Below are 15,547 nucleotides of genomic sequence, written 5' to 3'. Positions count from 1 at the left end.
TTCTCATCACTTTTAGATTATTATCCTAATCTAAAATATGTTAATAAATGAATTGTAATTAAGTATCAATATCTGATTTTAAGAAATTAAACTAAAATTGAATAAACTTTAAGAACATTTAATAAAACTTTTAAAGCACCTTGTTTTTTATCTGTCTAGACTCATCCTATCATATGTTATATTTATTAATAGATTTAATTCAGTTTTAAGTCTTTTATAAAGTTAGATGTTTTTAATTAAGTGTTTAAAGTTTTAATTTTATTTATTAATTAGATGATATGATTGTTATCTTATATGATCAACTTAAGTCCTTATCTTTATATGTTAAAAAATATGAGATATTATGGTTAATAAAAAATTATTATGGTTAATTTAAAAATACTAATGATTAGTTTTGAAATTATTTTATATTAATTGTAAAATATTTTATCCTTTAATGTGTGGAAAAAAAAATCACAAGGTCAACTAACATTCACATCACCTAATTAATTAAAAAATTACTAAATTAAAATGTAATAATTTTGAGTATATATAAATATTTAGTAAGTACTCCATTAAAAAGTTCAAATTAATTATAGGTATGTTTTTGAATGAGTTATTGAGCTAAGTTTTCTATTAATTAGTGTTTACATAAAATGTAAATTATTTATCAATGTTTCAGGATAATTTTTATATCTCTAAAGGATATTTTTGAAATAAAAGGAGCTTTTATGAAAAATAACAACAGCACTCTGTGAATGTAATAATCAGATTATCAGATTATCATTATACATTTTTAGATAATATTTCAAACAAAATTATTATATATACAAGTTAATTTGAAAATATATATTTATAAAAAATGTATGACATATATTGTATCAATAAATTAAAATATAAAAAAATACTTTTACTGAACCCGAAGATTACGAACAAATGGTAGAAATATATCTTATTATTCTTTTTTAATGATTGAGATTGATTAATTTTATTAGTTTTATCAAACAAGTCAATTTAAATGTTTATTAAAACTAATGGAATATATAAATTCACTATCAAACTAATTCAAAGATGCACTCCTATAAGATTATTCTTATATGATTATATTCTACTTTAATTAGTAGTCTTCAATTTATTTATTTTCCTGGATATATATAAACACATTAAATACTCAGAAATAAAATTTTACTATTCCTTGTTTTACCAATTTTTTTTACTATTTATATACGGTGATTATATCTAACTTGACTAAAACTATATAAATAAAGTATATATAGGTTTTTTTTTCAAAAAAGATACAAAATATCACTTAATACATTAGGAAAATAATTTGATATTTACTCTAAGAAAATCCTTAATTAATGACCAATTTTAGTAACAAAAAATAATTAGTCACTATAAAAATCAGTTTATAAATTAAAAATGATTAGTAACTAAAATAGTTTAAAAAAATTATAATTGATGTCTAAATTGATAACTAAAATAGTTTCTACTATGAATATAAATTGATCATTATCATTAACTACTTAGGTTTTGACTACCGAAAGAATGAGTCTCTAGATTAGTCTCTAATTATGAAATTAGTTTCTAAATTGGTCTCTAAACATATTTTCTGGTCATAAAATGTCACTATTTGATAGTTTTTTTAGTGTTTTTTCTTTTTAAATATAAAAGACAAAAAATACTATTGCAATTAATTAAAAATGAGATCATGTTCATGTTTCAATTATTTTTCAGTTAAATGTTAAATTTAGGAAAGATGCTTAAACATGCCCATATCCACACGTGAATCGAAGAAAATAATATTTTATTGAATGGTACCTTAGTTTTAAATTATTGGTGATTAACCTTAACAGCTATTATTCTTGTTGTGTTTGAAAGGCACTGTCACTGAATTTTCTTATTTTCCATTTTTGAGTTGATGCGAGTATAAAAACATATATGTTATGAAACCCTAACTCAAATGAATGGTGTTGTTATATTTGGATTTTTATTCTATAAAAACCTAACTCAAATGACTACATGCATCGAATAGTTGACTCAAATACCACAATATCCATGGAAAAAGGAATTTACTAATATAGGTAATTCTTTGTTCATACGATATTATTAGCTTTTTTGTACTTGAGGGTTTCTTTGACCAAAAAATTGTAAAATAGAGTCTGTTGATTTTTTTTTTAAATTAGGTCGAGTTGTTATTGGGGAGAACGACTTTCAGGGTGAAATCGTTGTCTCCCAGACCGGTTTTGCTTTTCTTTTAAAAAAAATTAATGTTGTTATTTTTGATAACGACTTCTATTAAATTGAAAAGTGAAGTCGTCCTGTAACATGACGACTTCTCTTTTCACTTTTTTTTAGTTTTTCACTTTTCATTATTTTTTTTAAATATTTCAGATAATTTTTTTCCTTTTTTTAATTTAACTGTTTTGATTATTTTTTTATTTTTCAGTTTTGATTTTTTTTTTTAAAATTTTTTCAATTTTCGTTATTTGTTTTTTTTTAATTTATAAGTTATCAATGTTTTTTAAATTTATAAGTTATTTGTATTTTTAAAATATATTAATTTAAATTTAATTTTTATTCTATTAAGTTTTTTACTGTTTATTTTTCCAATAAATTAAAATTAAAAAAATAATCAAAACTCATATATTATGAAGGAAAAAATAAAAAAAGTAAAAACAATACAGAAAAAACAAAAAATTGGAAAGATGAAGCCGTTATGCATAACAGACGACTTCACTTTTTTTAAAAGCAAAAACGTTATAATATAGTACGATATCATTCTTGAAAAAATAAAAATAAAAAAACCGGTCAGGAAAAGGACAACTTCACCTCCAATTTGACCCATTTTTACAAAAAAAAAAAAAAATAACAATTTATTTATACAAATTCGACTTCTAAGAGACTCCAAAATAAAAAAAGTCATATTATTATATAGTATATGTGTTTTGCTATTATTTTAACCTAAAGTTTGTTTCGTGTATTTCTACAAGATTATTTTTTTAAGAATCACGTGATTAACTTGCCAAAAAGTTTTAGTGATGCTATTTGACCATTAATTTCAGTTTATTTTGGTTCCATGGTCAATTATAACTGTGGTTCTTGTGGAGTACAAAGAACATGGCGAAGTCAAAAGATATGTATGACATGCATGTTGAAATTTTATGCTTTGAATATGACAAAACAGTGTTCAGTTTTTCTGCTGAATTTTTTGTGTTCATTTTTGCTGAACATTAATACACTGTTTTAATATTTTAAAGATAATTTTAATATATTTTAAAATTTTAAAATTAATGACTATCTTTGTATTTTAAGAACACAGTAGAAAAACAATATAGAAAAATCAGTACAGAATCCAAACTCGACAAAACACATGGCAAACGTTGCAAGCAAATCTTTAATTTTGGGTTGAGTTTCGGGTAAAACTTTCTTATCTGATTATTCCTTTGAAAGCAAAGCACTTTAAGAATCATAGGATCATTCAGATTTTGTTCCAAAAGATGAAGAACAAAGTTATATTCTCATGAGAAGCATGCGTTTTGAAATATCACATTCACTTAGATTTTTCATAGAGCATAAGACCTAAATAGGGTATATATAAAACAACGTTAATATTGATTTAGTAAAATTAATAAAATCCAAATTTAAAACGGGAAAACAATTTAGAAAGTTATTTCCTTTGTCATTTCTATTATACATGTCTTCGATTTCCATTTCAAATATGTGTAGTTAGGTATAAAGTAAATTTTCATATAAGATCTTTTCTTTTTAGAGTATTTTCAGTTTTTATGTATTTTGGGTCATCTTTATAATTCATGTTTTACGTTTTTCGAAAGGTAAAATGGTACTATTATCTATCTGATCCATTGAAAGGTTCACAGAATTGAATAAAAAATAATGTTTTTTTAAAATTAATTTATACATAAATCAATTTTAATGTGTAAAAGAAATTAATTTCAATTTTTTTTCGTATTTTTTTCTCATACAAATCTTTCTCAATAAACTCATGGTGTATAATATATATATATATATATATATATATATATATATATATATATATATATATGATTCGTGGGTCAATTGAAAACAGTCAAACTTTTTGTGTATTTTAAAATTCTACCCATTCGGGTCAATTATAGAGATCTTAAAAAGGAAAAAAAATAGAATATTTAATTTTACTTTTACAAAAGTTAATATGATTAATGTTGTTGATATTAAAAAAATACTTGAATTTATTTTAGCCTCTGTATATAAGTAAATCATAGATTTGATTAAAAAAAGTTAGTAATTTTTCCTTTTCAGTTTTTTGTCCATATCATTAGCATGTTATCACAACCACTTAAGCGACAACATATAATATTTATAAGGATTCATGAAAAATGACCTAAGCTGGCTATTTTTTTTTTTATTAACATTATTGGAAGGGGAAAATCTTTAAATATGTCGAAGTTTTTCAAATTATTGAATATAAGTCTCATACCCGCCTTATAAAAAGAAGCAAAACTTGTAAAGATATATTTGATGAATTATGATGATTTAAAAAACATCAATATACTATTTTAACATAATTTCAAAGTTAATAAGAGCTAGTTTTTTCCTAATATATCAAGAATCAAATTCGTGCATTTGTTAAAGATTTTCTAATGCAAGCAATAGTTGTTACATTCATAGACCTAAATAATTGATAATCCATCCCTTCAGACAAAAGTGTTATGTCCATTTCAATTTGAAACACTAGAAATAATTATGAACAATATCGGATTCACGTGAGTTTCTGCTTTTCAAAATTAGGGTTGATTGTGACAAAATATAATTAAAATGTATAACGATCTTGCTTGCTGAGAGAAATTTTTTAGTGGTGGTAGTTCTCATTGGCCTAAAATGTTGGTATAACATCATGGGATTTTGACCTTGTTATTAAGATTGGCCAAGAACCCACCTAGTACCTAGGACATGGTGCCTCAAATTATTGCATTATCAATTTCACCCAAAATATATAACAGCCATATATATTTACTTTCAACATATTAATTGAGTTCCATACAAAACTGAGTTGGAATTATTATTTTACAGGAATAAAAAATAATAAATTTCCTAGTTTTTGTATTAAAAGATGAGTCAGAGTCTAGTAATAATTTGAAGTGAAATAAATATATGATGTAATATGTTCTTACAGGAACAAGAACTTCACAATACCACATCTTCCATTTCTCTTTGTTCTTTAATGTTGTTGTTATTAGATATGTGCTTGTAAAACATTATGATACGTAACTAGTTAGGTTAGTTAGAATTAAATGTGTAATTATAATGTTAGGAATTATGAGTTGAAAGTTAATTGAATATAGATGAGAAAATTGAATGTCATATAAATATTAAATCTTAAGATTTTATGTTAAGGATAATATCATAATCTCTTATACAAGAATTAATAAATACTTCATATCTTATTTTATACTGTATAATATTATAATATCAACTTCTAAATACAATAATATTTATGCATGTTTGTGATTTAAATGAAATCGTATGGAAGAAAGTATATATATACCACAAGATTTTTTATAAACTCAAATGCTTTATTATAATGATGGAATGAGACATTTGTTGGTATTAAAAGTGGAAAAATAATGTATTTATATCATAGCCTATTTATAAGAAATTTCTTCAAATCTATTTATTATTAAAATATTAAAAATATTTTCAGATCAAATTTATCCATTTAATTTTATATATAATTAATTATTCATGTACTAATTTTCAAAATTCAATGAATTCGTTCATCGTTATTTAATGATTCAAAATTAATTTACTCTATTTTCTTATACATACACCACACAAAATAAAGTCATTAAATAGCGAGATATTAAGAGAAACAAAATAATTAGTCACTATCTTTTCGGTTATTTTTACAAATTTATTAATTTATCTAAGTTTATTATAGTATTTGTGGAGTATTGTTTTGGAATTCGAAATATCCTTTTGCCAAATTGGCAAACTCTAGCCTTGTAGTCTCTCAATTATTATTTTTTGAATTCGATATGCTTTTGAAATGAATTAGTAGATAATTAGGCAACCATAATGGCGCTTAAATAATTTAATCCTTGTTGTGGATAAGAAAAAAAGTTTCCAAATTATTTTAGGTTGTTATTATGTATCCTATTTATGATAGTGTTTGATCAGTCTTGTGTAGGTTGTTTCAAAGAAGTTTAGAATTACAACTTTTGAAATGAAAAAAAAAAAAAAGTTTGTCCCTGCAATTATCCAAAATAGTTGTAGAGTTTATAATTATAGTAGGAGACTCAACCAACAAATTAGGAAAAATAATTTTCCTTTTTTCTTCATTGATTAGAAATTGGGACACTTGACTTGGATATGTCACAATAGTCATAATATTTATTATAGAAATTGATCTTTATCTTACATATTTTTATTCATCATAGAAAACTAAAGTTACATAATTTTTTTATTAATTAATGTTTTTGAAAGTTCAACTCAATCAAGACTTAGCGTAAGTACAATGTTTCTAAAATTATTATATGAATGAACATTATTTTTTTATATAAGTAAATTTATGCATGCTAACTACAAATATTAAAATAGGTCCTGACAAATTTATTTATAAAAAATATCTTAAAAAAAAATCAAAATCATAAAATCATAAAAAAGGAAAGAACATTTTTAAAGTATCAACCACGTTACATTAAGAAAGATATAGATATATGCTCATCTAACACAAGGTGAATAAAAAATAGAAAATAAAAGAAATTTTGTTTCTTTAAAGGAAAAACTCAAATAACAATTTATACAAGTAGTTTATATGTCTTAAGAGACACAGAAATATTTATTTTTGTTCTCCTTCCCCAAATTATAATTAAATTCTTCTTATATATTTTATATTAGACAAAAAAAAAAAAACAATCACTTAATGTGAGACCAAACTGATTGAAAGACCAAATTTTTAATTTTTCTCACACATATAATTTTTCTATCTTATTGATATATGGGCATGCATTTATATTTGTAAAATGCTTTGATTGATTTTACCACTTATTTAGAATTTGGATCACATGTTGTGATTTAGAATTATTTTTTATATGTATTTAACGTTTTATTTAAGAGCCCTTATTCTTAAAAGGAATAAAAGCCTAATAAACCACTTGTATCCATAAAAATAATGTTGAATCTGATTACGTTTAATAATTCATTCAATTAGTTTCAACTAAAGCACAATTTATTTTCATGACTAAATCGCATTCAAACAAAAAATAATGATCAAATAGCGTTATATTTCTAAAATAGTCTAAACTGAGCCATAAACATTTCCATGCTATTGTTACCACTATTACTCATATATGCACTAGGACTCATGATTAATACACACAAACCTTTATTTTTACGCATCTAATTAAAATTATATATTTTTTATGACATATTTATACATTTCTTTATTATAAAATCAATAGTAATTATTATTTTTTCTTTATTTTATTTGAAAATGTTAATCAGTACTATAGGAACAATGGTTAAGAAATAATTAATACGTATTGTTTTCGTCAATTTTATATTGAGAGCCGAAATAGCTAATTCCATTAATTAAAATAATGCAAATCATATAAAAAAAAAATTTAAAGACAAAAATATCTTTGAAAATTTTATGATACAAAATAAACATTTTGAAATTTCTAAGGTTTTCACAAATAGATAAGTAAAAATATCTCTCTGACTCTTCAAGAGTCTCAATGAAACTTGAAATGTTAAGGTTTGAAACGTTTCAAAGAGATGGTCTTTAAATTTTGCAGAAAAGAATTCTTTTATGATGAAATTATTACACTTTTTTATAGAAAAATTTCGCCTTTTTCTACTCTTTCAAATTAATTTCCTCTATTTGTTTTGAATATAATTTATAGATGGTAAATTGCACATTGAATGAGGATAGTGGTAGATAAATTTTGATAATTTAATTGTTTTTTAGGTAAACTTTTTAGATGTTTAACATTATTTTTTGTTGATTTGTATGTTAATTTAAACTTTTTATTTTTAATTATATTTCAATTTTTAACAACATTAAAATATATTTATTTTGTTATTTTTTAAATTTTATTAGTGAACATTAAATAAAATATTAAGCATAAATGTACAACACTTATGGATATTTTTGTCCTTTTAATAAAATAAAACTGGATTAATGATTATTAGTAATAATAATTTTTTATAAAATTGACTAGATATTAATTATCGTTATCGTAAACATTCGTTTAAGTTCATATTTTGATCTTGAGAGTTTGATGCGAAATTAATTGAGATGCAGACTTATAAAATTTTGAGAGTCATATTACAACATGGTATATTATGAGTCATATAATTACAATATGAAATAATAAAATAATGAGTGTTTAGAATTTGTAAAAATGAAGGTATGGGAGATATAAGATATATGATATACAAGAAATATGTTACAACTAGCATAATATAAAGTTAAATGACTTCACGTAATTTCTTCAAAAGTAAAGTCATAAAATTATTGACAATAAATTTTATTTAATATCACATTTAACAATAAATTTCTACAAGATTCAATGAATATTAATTATCCTTAATCAATGTACTAATAACATGAATTAACAAAAGAGAAAATTATTTTTGGATTGTTTGAAGAAGAAACATAATGAACAAATTGTTTAGAAGAAACACACGATATATTGTATTAGTGTTGTTGGATTTTAAGAATGTAAGTCAATATGAACTATATAAATCTGCACGGTGTTCACTCGCACGAAATACAAATTTTGTGGGACAAATTTAAACGAATCAGTAAGCTAAAATATTCGGTCGATTTCTATTACTATCTTATTTACAAATAAAAAATAATTTTTTTAATGATGAAAATACTCCTAAAATTGAATTGAATTGTTAACATGGACAAATTAAAAAAAAAAACATTTTCGTGATTGTAATTTGAATGTATATATCCTACCTAGAATTTAGAACATTTTGTTACATGCTGCTACTAAATGAATGATGAGTAACCATTTTATTTATGACGATAGAAAATTCCAAATTTTATATTTGTATGTGCGTCCAAAAAAATTGATTGTGGATTGAAGTTTATGTATAAATATGCTAAATATGCTATTCAGCTCACCCGTCTTATCTGATAATAATAACAATAATCTCTTCAATAATTGCTCTCTCTCTCTCTCTCTGACACCGAAGTTTGTAGCAAACAAACGTTGTTGTATTGTGTTGGGAAAGATGGAAGGAGGAGTAGCAGAAGCCGATGTCTCTGCCTTCAGAGAATGTCTGTCTCTTTCATGGAAAAACCCTTTTGTTCTTCGCCTTGCTCTCTCCGCTGGAATTGGAGGCTTTCTCTTTGGCTACGACACTGGTTCGTAACTAAATTATTTTTTAATTATTTAACTTTAATTTCATTTTTACAAAATTAATTTTCTAAATTGGAAAATTATGCACAGGAGTCATATCTGGAGCTCTCTTGTATATCAGAGATGATTTCAAAGAGGTCGATACAAAGACTTGGCTTCAGGTAATAATCTACATTCATTTCTAGTTTCTTCCAAAATTCCTTTATTTTTATGGACTTTTATACCCCTCTATCTTCATTCTTCACACCTATTCCGATAAGGACAAAACAGGGTATTTGCCTCTCAAATGTACGATCCCATATTTCGTTTTTCAACTTATCGCTTTCTTCCTGTCCTTTCTGTTCGGCCGGTATTACCTTAATTCGTGTTTTTTTTGACAAAACATTTTAATATATTTTATTATTAAAACATAAATTTTAAGTTTAGTTAATTTTATAAAATTAATTTATTGAGTCAGCAATAAGTTATATATTATAAATTGATTTCATTTTTAATTGATACGAGACTTTCGACGTTTATAAATAAAAATTAAGCAAAATTGTATTAATTTACGTTGAAGTAGTATAGAGTAGAAAGAAATATATTAAGTAGTTTAAGTTAGAAAGAAATTTCATTTTTTTAGTCTTCTAGAAGTCGTTATTACGATTTTTTTTGAAACACATTTTCACCTATTTTATTTTCTTTTAATTTCTTCATGTCATTCGATTTAGTAAATCCACATATGTTAAGGAGAGATATTACACATAATAGTTTGTGATTGGATAACACTATTTTATACAGTATATATATATATATATATATATATATATATATATATATATATATATATATATATATATATATATTCTCATTATTTATTACAAAAAAGTAAGATTTTATTTTGATTTTTTAAAATAAGGTTATATCGGGAGCTTTTAAAACATTTTAAAATAAAACCGAAGAAAAATTACCATTGGTATTTGAAACTTTAGATACTTTCTAGGTGTTAAGGTGGCAGTGAAAAAATCAAACGTTTTTTTTAATAAATCTTTTAAATGCCTTTTGATATTTTCTTTCCAAAAAAATCATCTTGAAAAAAAAAAGTATATATATATATATATATATATATATATATATATAAATAAATAAGAGAAAAGGAACGTATAAATCATAGTGAAAAGTGTCTTTACATTCATTATCGATTTATAAATTATCAGGATAACTTTGACAACGACTATTTAAAACTCATATTTAAAGATGTCACATAAAGAGTAGATACAAATAGTAGCTTCTCATATATATATATATATATATATATATTTGTTGGATAAATATTTATTCTATACTTGTATTTATACTTGTGTATCTATTATACGGATATGTGTATATTTTTTTTAATATCCACAAGTTATAAAAGAAAAGTTTAATATTTAATATATATTAACCATAAATTCAAATATACATACAATGCATAATATTTACAAATTTCAAACAAACTGCAAATAACCTATTTAAATGGTGTTGAATGATAATTTACAAAGTAATTGAGATTTTTTAAAACCAATTGATAAAAAATAACTCACTCAATTTCAATAGGTTAATTTTTTAATTATGTTTTTTTAAATTTAAATTAAAATATATCGGGTACGGGTATCCACGAATATGAATATTATGATACTCGTACCCGCCCTTTTAACATGGATAATAAAACATACATATACCCATTACCTGCGGATATTCATTTACAATATCTATTTTCTATCCGTTGCAAGATTTATCTGCAGATACCGATGAGTACAAATTATTTTGGCATCCTTATACATATAATTTTTATGTAATTAATAATGAACAAAATAAATTACACAAAAATATACAGAAAATGAAAATATATTAAACCCATATAATATGTAAGACTTAGGAATGCAAAGGTTGTTATTAGAAATTAACTCAAGAGCTTAAGAAGAACAAAATCTTAAACGGAGAGAATAAAGTTGAACTAGTAAATTCACATTGAAGCATGGAATTACAAAAATTAAAATATTGTAGATAGCATAATAATTACTATTTTATGAAAATACTTGTTTTTTTATTGTATTGCAACAAAATGAAATTTTTTTCTGGCCACAATTTCGTGAAAATTCTATTTATTATCTTAATTTTTTTCTACAAACATGTAGTTGGAGTTAAACTTAAAAGTTTTCACTAATGAAAGAAGCTTCTGTTCCCCAATAGTGAACTTTGAATATTGGCCACAAGTGTGTGGTCCCAATAACTCTAAATTTAGTGGAACACAAAACTCAATTATTCATAATATTTTTTTCTAGTTTCACTCTCAAGCTACACCATTCCTTACATGGAAAAAAACTAATTAAACAAATAACCTCAATATGCTTATAGACAAAGATTTGCAAATAATTCCACCACCTCACATAATTTAGGTTAGATTTCTATCAATCTCATTAGTCTATTATTCTATTAATCTCATTAATCACATAAGTAAACAAACAATTATTCTATTAATCTCATTATCAACTTTCCCAAATGTTTGTGACATTTCTAACCTCATAATCAATTAACTTCTTTCTTGTCAAATATTTTTCTCTTAGTGTCTGTCATTACTATAAATCTAGAGTAGTAACGTTTATTTTTTTATAATTTAATCAACTTAATAAAGAAAACCTTGATAATGTACTGCAAAGTTAAAAAATAGTATCATGTTAAGAGGAAAATAACTCATCTATTTTTTTTTTCTTTTCTTAATGAATATATATTTTTGGGTTAAGTATGTTTTTAGTTCTCGAACTTTGATTCAAAATTGAAATTTGTTCTTATCTGAAACTTCGATATATTTTGGTCCCTAAACTTTAAATTTTAAAAGTGAATGAATATAGTTGTTTTAACTTAATTATGTTAACTTCTTTTGACGTATTGAACACGTTTCATATTAATATTGGAGCTTTTAACATGGTTTGACACATCCCTGGTTTAATATCTACCGAGAGATGCGTAAAATACCTCAAAAGAAGTTAATGTAATTGAGTTAACAGTATTATATTCATTATTTTTAAAGTTTTGAGACTAAAATATATTGAAGTTTTGAACATGGACGAATTCTAATTTTGGATCAAAGTTTGGTGACTAAAAAGATATTTAATCCTGTACTTTTTATGTGATTGTTATAACAGATATCAACGACATTGTTGAACAAACATTATATAATAAACTAAACAAAAATTTAGATAAAAAAACTTCTGCAAACATTACATAACTTATGATTCGAGTTAATAGTAGAAATCTCTTGTGCAGAATGCTAATATTGGAAGAACTGAAGTTATTGAGATAGTTTAATCATAATGATAATAAGAATGGTTGAAACTTTGGTGTTCATGAAACAGGAAGCAATAGTGAGCATGGCACTCGCTGGAGCAATCATAGGAGCTTCAGTTGGTGGATGGATCAACGATCGATTTGGAAGAAAAAAGTCAATAGTTGTAGCAGATATCCTCTTTTTCATTGGGTCTATCGTGATGGCTTCTGCAATGAACCCAGCAACCTTAATTGTTGGTCGTGTTTTCGTTGGCCTCGGTGTTGGAATGGCTTCAATGGCATCCCCTTTATACATCTCAGAAGCATCACCGACCAGAGTACGAGGAGCCCTTGTCAGTCTCAATGGACTTCTCATCACTGGAGGACAATTCCTTTCCTATGTCATCAACTTGGCCTTCACAACTGTGAGATCACAACACCATTCTCCTTATATTTTTCATGAACATGAACATGAACAATCATTTTTCATGTCATTTATTCAGGCACCAGGAACATGGAGGTGGATGTTAGGAGTTGCAGCAATTCCAGCACTGATACAAGTCATATTGATGGCTTTGCTCCCAGAATCACCTCGTTGGTTATTCAGAAAGGTTGATTTTATCGAGAAATGTTAGTTGTTAGTTCTTTTATTATCGCTGATTTATCTTTCATGTGTTTGAAAGGGAAAAGAGGAAGAAGCTAAAGACATTTTGAGGAAGATTTACCCTCCCCAACAAGTTGAAGATGAGATGAATGCTCTGAAGGAATCAGTTGAAATGGAAGTGAGGGAAGCTGCAGGTTCTGAGAAAGTGAGCATAATGAAACTGCTGAAAACCAAGAGTGTGAGAAGAGGTTTATATGCAGGAATGGGGCTTCAAATCTTTCAACAGTTTGTGGGGATCAACACTGTGATGTACTACAGTCCCACCATTGTTCAGTTGGCTGGTTTTGCATCCAATAGGGTTGCACTGCTTCTTTCACTAGTCACTGCAGGGCTAAATGCATTTGGTTCTATTTTGAGCATATATTTCATTGACAAGACTGGGAGGAGGAAGCTTGTGTTGTTGAGCTTGTGTGGTGTAGTTGTTTCCCTTGTTGTTTTAACTGTTGTTTTTCATGAGACCACTACTCACTCCCCCATGGTTAGCTCAATTGAAACCTCTCACTTCAACAGTAGTACCTGCCCTGGTTACAGCAAAGCTATCAACCCTTCTGAATGGGATTGCATGACATGCCTCAAGGCTTCTCCAGAGTGTGGCTTTTGTGCTTCTAGAGCCAATAAGGTAAAGTATCACCAACCCTTATAATTAATTTCATCCTAATTAATAATTTTTTCAGGTTTAAAAAAATTTGCATGGTTAATACATTTTGACCCTATGGCCGGTGCATAAGGACCTAACCCTAAGTTTTTTTATTGAAGTTTTGTTGAGTCCTAAATCCTAACACCAGTTAAATTATTGCACAGGTCTTACCTGGTGCATGCTTGATTTCAAATGAGAGAACAAAAGATGAGTGCCAGAAAGAGGAGAGGCTATGGTACAGTAGGGGATGTCCTAGTAAATATGGGTGGCTTGCTTTAATTGGGCTAGCACTGTACATCATATTCTTCTCACCAGGGATGGGAACAGTTCCATGGGTTGTGAACTCTGAGATCTATCCCTTAAGATACAGAGGAATCTGTGGAGGAATAGCATCTACCTCCAATTGGGTTTCGAATCTGATTGTGGCTCAGTCCTTTCTGTCCTTGACACAGGCCATTGGGACCTCTTCTACATTCATGATCTTCATCTTCATCACTGTTGCAGCCATTTTCTTTGTCATTGTTTTCGTGCCAGAAACCAAAGGACTTCCAATTGAGCAGGTGGAGAACATGCTGGAAACAAGATCTTTCAACTTTAAGTTCTGGCAGACAAGTCCTCACTCTCCTGAAGGACCAGAGCAAAAGCATCATCTATCACTTTGATTCAGTCAATAATGTTCCAGACAAGTGAATGAACTGTTAAAAGAGTCATAGGTATAGGTTACAACTTAAAGATCTTATCATGTTACTATGGAGCTCTCTCGATTCCTATGTTTGATGTCACAAAATTATAATAAAAAATATAATTGAAAAAAATTATTAAACCTTTTCTTTAAGAAAAAAGTAAAACAGGATTTTGGGATCAATTTGGACCATAATTTGTTTAAACTTTTAGACATTAAAGCCCAATGCTGTTTTTAGTTGTGGATTTAATAGTTTTGTTAGATTTTAATATATAGCAAAAGGGAGCTTCTCCCTACACCTCCAATAATCTCTCCTCTACCTCCAAAACTAAATTTTTTTCCATGTTTGTTCATGGTAAAAATTAAGAGTTATTATTTCTTTTACCGCATCTGCACCCCAAAACCATACACCCTCACCCTGCACCCCCAAAAACGCACCCCAATAAAGCACTAAGAATCAGATTCCATGCACCCCAGAAAAATCTTTGACTTATGTGTTGTGCTGCGCGTCTCTTCTCCCACCCACACCGCCTCCACACACTCTTCATCCCTCTTCTCCCACATTTTGTTCTTCTCCCATTCTCCCACAGAGCTTCCGCAGGCTCCTTTTCTTCTTTTTCCTTTCTTTTGTGCAACTTCGTAGGTCCCATCTTTCGCTTTTCTCCGTTTTGGCTTTTTTTTTACCGAAACGGATTGTGAAATTCGTTTTGCAGAAAGCTGAAACGGAATACATAATTCGTTTCCTTTTTTTTTTTCACTGCAACGGATTCTGGAATCCGTCTCGGAGGAGGCTGAAACAGAACCTGGAATCCGTTTTGGTGTTTCTTTTGCTTTTTCACCGAAACGAATGAGGTATTGGGTGTGAGAGAGATTGAGGGTAGGGGAGCCATCTGCGGCACATGAGATTTCAAAACCAGGGC

The 15,547-nt window shown here is 26.5% G+C and overlaps 1 protein-coding gene across 1 annotated transcript; it reads left to right on the top strand.

The window, feature by feature from the left end:
- The first annotated feature begins 9,108 nt into the window (after positions 1–9,108).
- Positions 9,109–14,760, top strand: LOC114164812 (putative inositol transporter 2). The gene is made up of 6 exons (XM_028049582.2): positions 9,109–9,364; positions 9,450–9,520; positions 12,734–13,069; positions 13,148–13,255; positions 13,328–13,927; positions 14,110–14,760. Exons 1-6 carry the CDS (start codon positions 9,232–9,234, stop codon positions 14,605–14,607), a joined length of 1,746 nt encoding a protein of 581 aa, XP_027905383.2. The 5' UTR covers positions 9,109–9,231; the 3' UTR covers positions 14,608–14,760.
- Positions 14,761–15,547: the final 787 nt, after the last annotated feature.

The sequence above is a fragment of the Vigna unguiculata genome, chromosome 9 (genome assembly GCF_037176805.1).
Source record: "Vigna unguiculata cultivar grain cowpea cultivar isolate G323 ecotype 2 chromosome 9, ASM3717680v1, whole genome shotgun sequence".
Classification (NCBI taxonomy): domain Eukaryota; kingdom Viridiplantae; phylum Streptophyta; class Magnoliopsida; order Fabales; family Fabaceae; genus Vigna; species Vigna unguiculata.
The sequence above is the reverse complement of the archived record's forward strand: the minus strand, read 5'-3'. Positions and strand labels throughout refer to the sequence as shown.